This window comes from Acyrthosiphon pisum, unplaced genomic scaffold, assembly GCF_005508785.2.
Source record: "Acyrthosiphon pisum isolate AL4f unplaced genomic scaffold, pea_aphid_22Mar2018_4r6ur Scaffold_21398;HRSCAF=23872, whole genome shotgun sequence".
Taxonomy (NCBI): Eukaryota; Metazoa; Arthropoda; class Insecta; order Hemiptera; family Aphididae; genus Acyrthosiphon; species Acyrthosiphon pisum.
The window spans coordinates 5352-7505 of NW_021770860.1; the positions used below are offsets into that span (position 1 = coordinate 5352).

The following is a 2154-nucleotide window of genomic DNA, read 5'->3' on the forward strand; positions in this document are numbered from 1 at the left end:
TTATATCAATTCAACAACCCGGATCTAAGGACCGGTTCGTGTAGTGGGAATAGCCAACCAACTACTCCTTAACTGGATAGAGTCTCCCCTGTCTTCGATCAGAAACTTGTCACTGACGTTTTGCACGCACTCTCCTTTGGTCAAGATGGTGGTCGTATTTATATTGATGTAATGGCTCACGCCAGATTGAAACCATCGACCGGACCATTGGGCAGGAAACTCACATTCACCGTATATCCTCTGGACTGCAACAGTTATGAGAAGTCCAAATACCGGTAACACGACCATTGTGATTCAATTATCTGCACATTTGATGGTCATCCGGGTACGATAAATCTCGAGGTGTGCAGACGAAATAATTTAAAAATCACAGACGGATAGCGACGTAACACTTTCGGTACACGCCGCCGAGGAACTGTTGCTGAGGTATGTATCAGGTACACGATGAATCAACGACACGACGGGCTATTTTTATCAGGCAGATATCGGGTACCTGCGATAAAACGTTGATATCGCCTAAATGCGGAACGCACAGCCGAAACGCGGTGGGACGAGCGAACAGTTCCGCGGACGGGAATATTGGGACGAATATTAGGTACACGGGTGTATGGACGAGCGAAACGGTCGCCGCGAAAAAATTTAAATGCGACGATGAGCGATCACGGCGGAGGCGATTGTCAGGCCACTCCGATGCGGCGACGATGAAAGACGGGACGACAGCGGGACGACGACATGGCACGCGGAAACGGACAACACGGCTATGCGGCCGCGGTAAACAAACTAAGGAATTATTAGAAGCCGGTATAATTGAACATTCATTGAGTCCATATTCATCACCTGTATTTCTCGTACCGAAAGGACAGCCACAAGGCACAAAAAATAAAGGTCTATTTACACACAGCAGTGACGTGACAGTGCCGTGACCGTTCCGGGATTCCCCCGGCAAAATTAATAATATTCTTAAAGGAAAGATAAGCATGATGTTCTCACTCGTCCGGCGCGTGACCGTACCGACGAAAACAGTGTTGTCGCCGTCGTCGTACCGTGAATTTGCGTTTACTTGCCGACGATATTTTTCATATTTCACGGCAGTGATTTTTGTTGTAATTCATTGACTCTCTCAATTTTTGTAAAAATGAATGACGAAAAACTTATTGAATTAGTGCGGAAATATCCCGTATTGTATGATTTATCTCATGCAAAGTACATGGACACAGATTACAAGCATACTATTTGGAGTAAAATAGCAGAAGAAATGGAAACAACTGGTAAGAAATACATTATTTATTTATATAAATATTATATTATGTACACATTATATCATGTTTAAATACATATTAATATATTATATTATAAGAAATACATCAAATACATTATCAATTAGTAATTACGTTATTATTATTAATTATGAATATAAAATATAGAATATGGTCTTAGATTATAAACTTATAACTTATAACATATTTTTATAACAATACGAGTAATATTTTTAAATCGTCCTTTTATTTCATACATAATTTTCTTAAATTTAATTATTTTATATCCAAGGTAGAGACCCAACCTCAGAATTAAAGTATTCAGTGAATACTTCCCTAACACGAAATGCGTCTGTCGTTGCGTTCCCTCCTTGCAAATTTAAATGTTGTAGTGTATGACCGTTACTTCTATCCGCTTGTTGAGTTACGTAATTGTACGTATACGAATCGTATTTTTTAATGAAATTATGTAGTAAACAAGTGGCCAAAATTATGTAATCTACATGTTTTGGAAATGCCTGAATTCGTCTATTGTAGAGTCTAAATTTTTGCGTAAGTATACCGAATGTATTTTCTGATGTCCTCCTGGCACGACTCAAACGGTAATTGAAGTTGCGCTTTCGGTCATCTAATTTGTCCCCTGGATAAGGTCGCATCAAGTAAGGTTTTAGAGGGAATGCCTCATCACCTACAATTACATATGGGACTTGTGTATCTGTGTTGGGTATGGTCAAATTATCTGGAATATTCAATGATCCACGATGAAGTGCTTTACCTAAATTTGAATTAGCAAAAACACCTCCATCGCTACTCTTGCCATATGCCCCTACATTAACAGCAATAAAATTACAGTGAGCATCCACAAGAGCCAACAAAACTATAGAGAATGTCTTTTTAT

At 39.3% G+C, this 2154-nt stretch overlaps 1 protein-coding gene across 1 annotated transcript in view; it reads right to left on the reverse strand.

Moving 5' to 3' along the window:
• Nucleotides 1-1537: 1537 nt before the first annotated feature.
• The window catches only part of LOC103309497 (protein ALP1-like), a 768-nt gene continuing 151 nt past the window's right edge, over nt 1538-2154 (reverse strand). The window contains exon 2 of the mRNA XM_008185033.1: nt 1538-2146. Within this exon, the coding sequence (XP_008183255.1) occupies nt 1538-2146 (609 nt within the window). The remainder of the gene's footprint in view (nt 2147-2154) is intronic.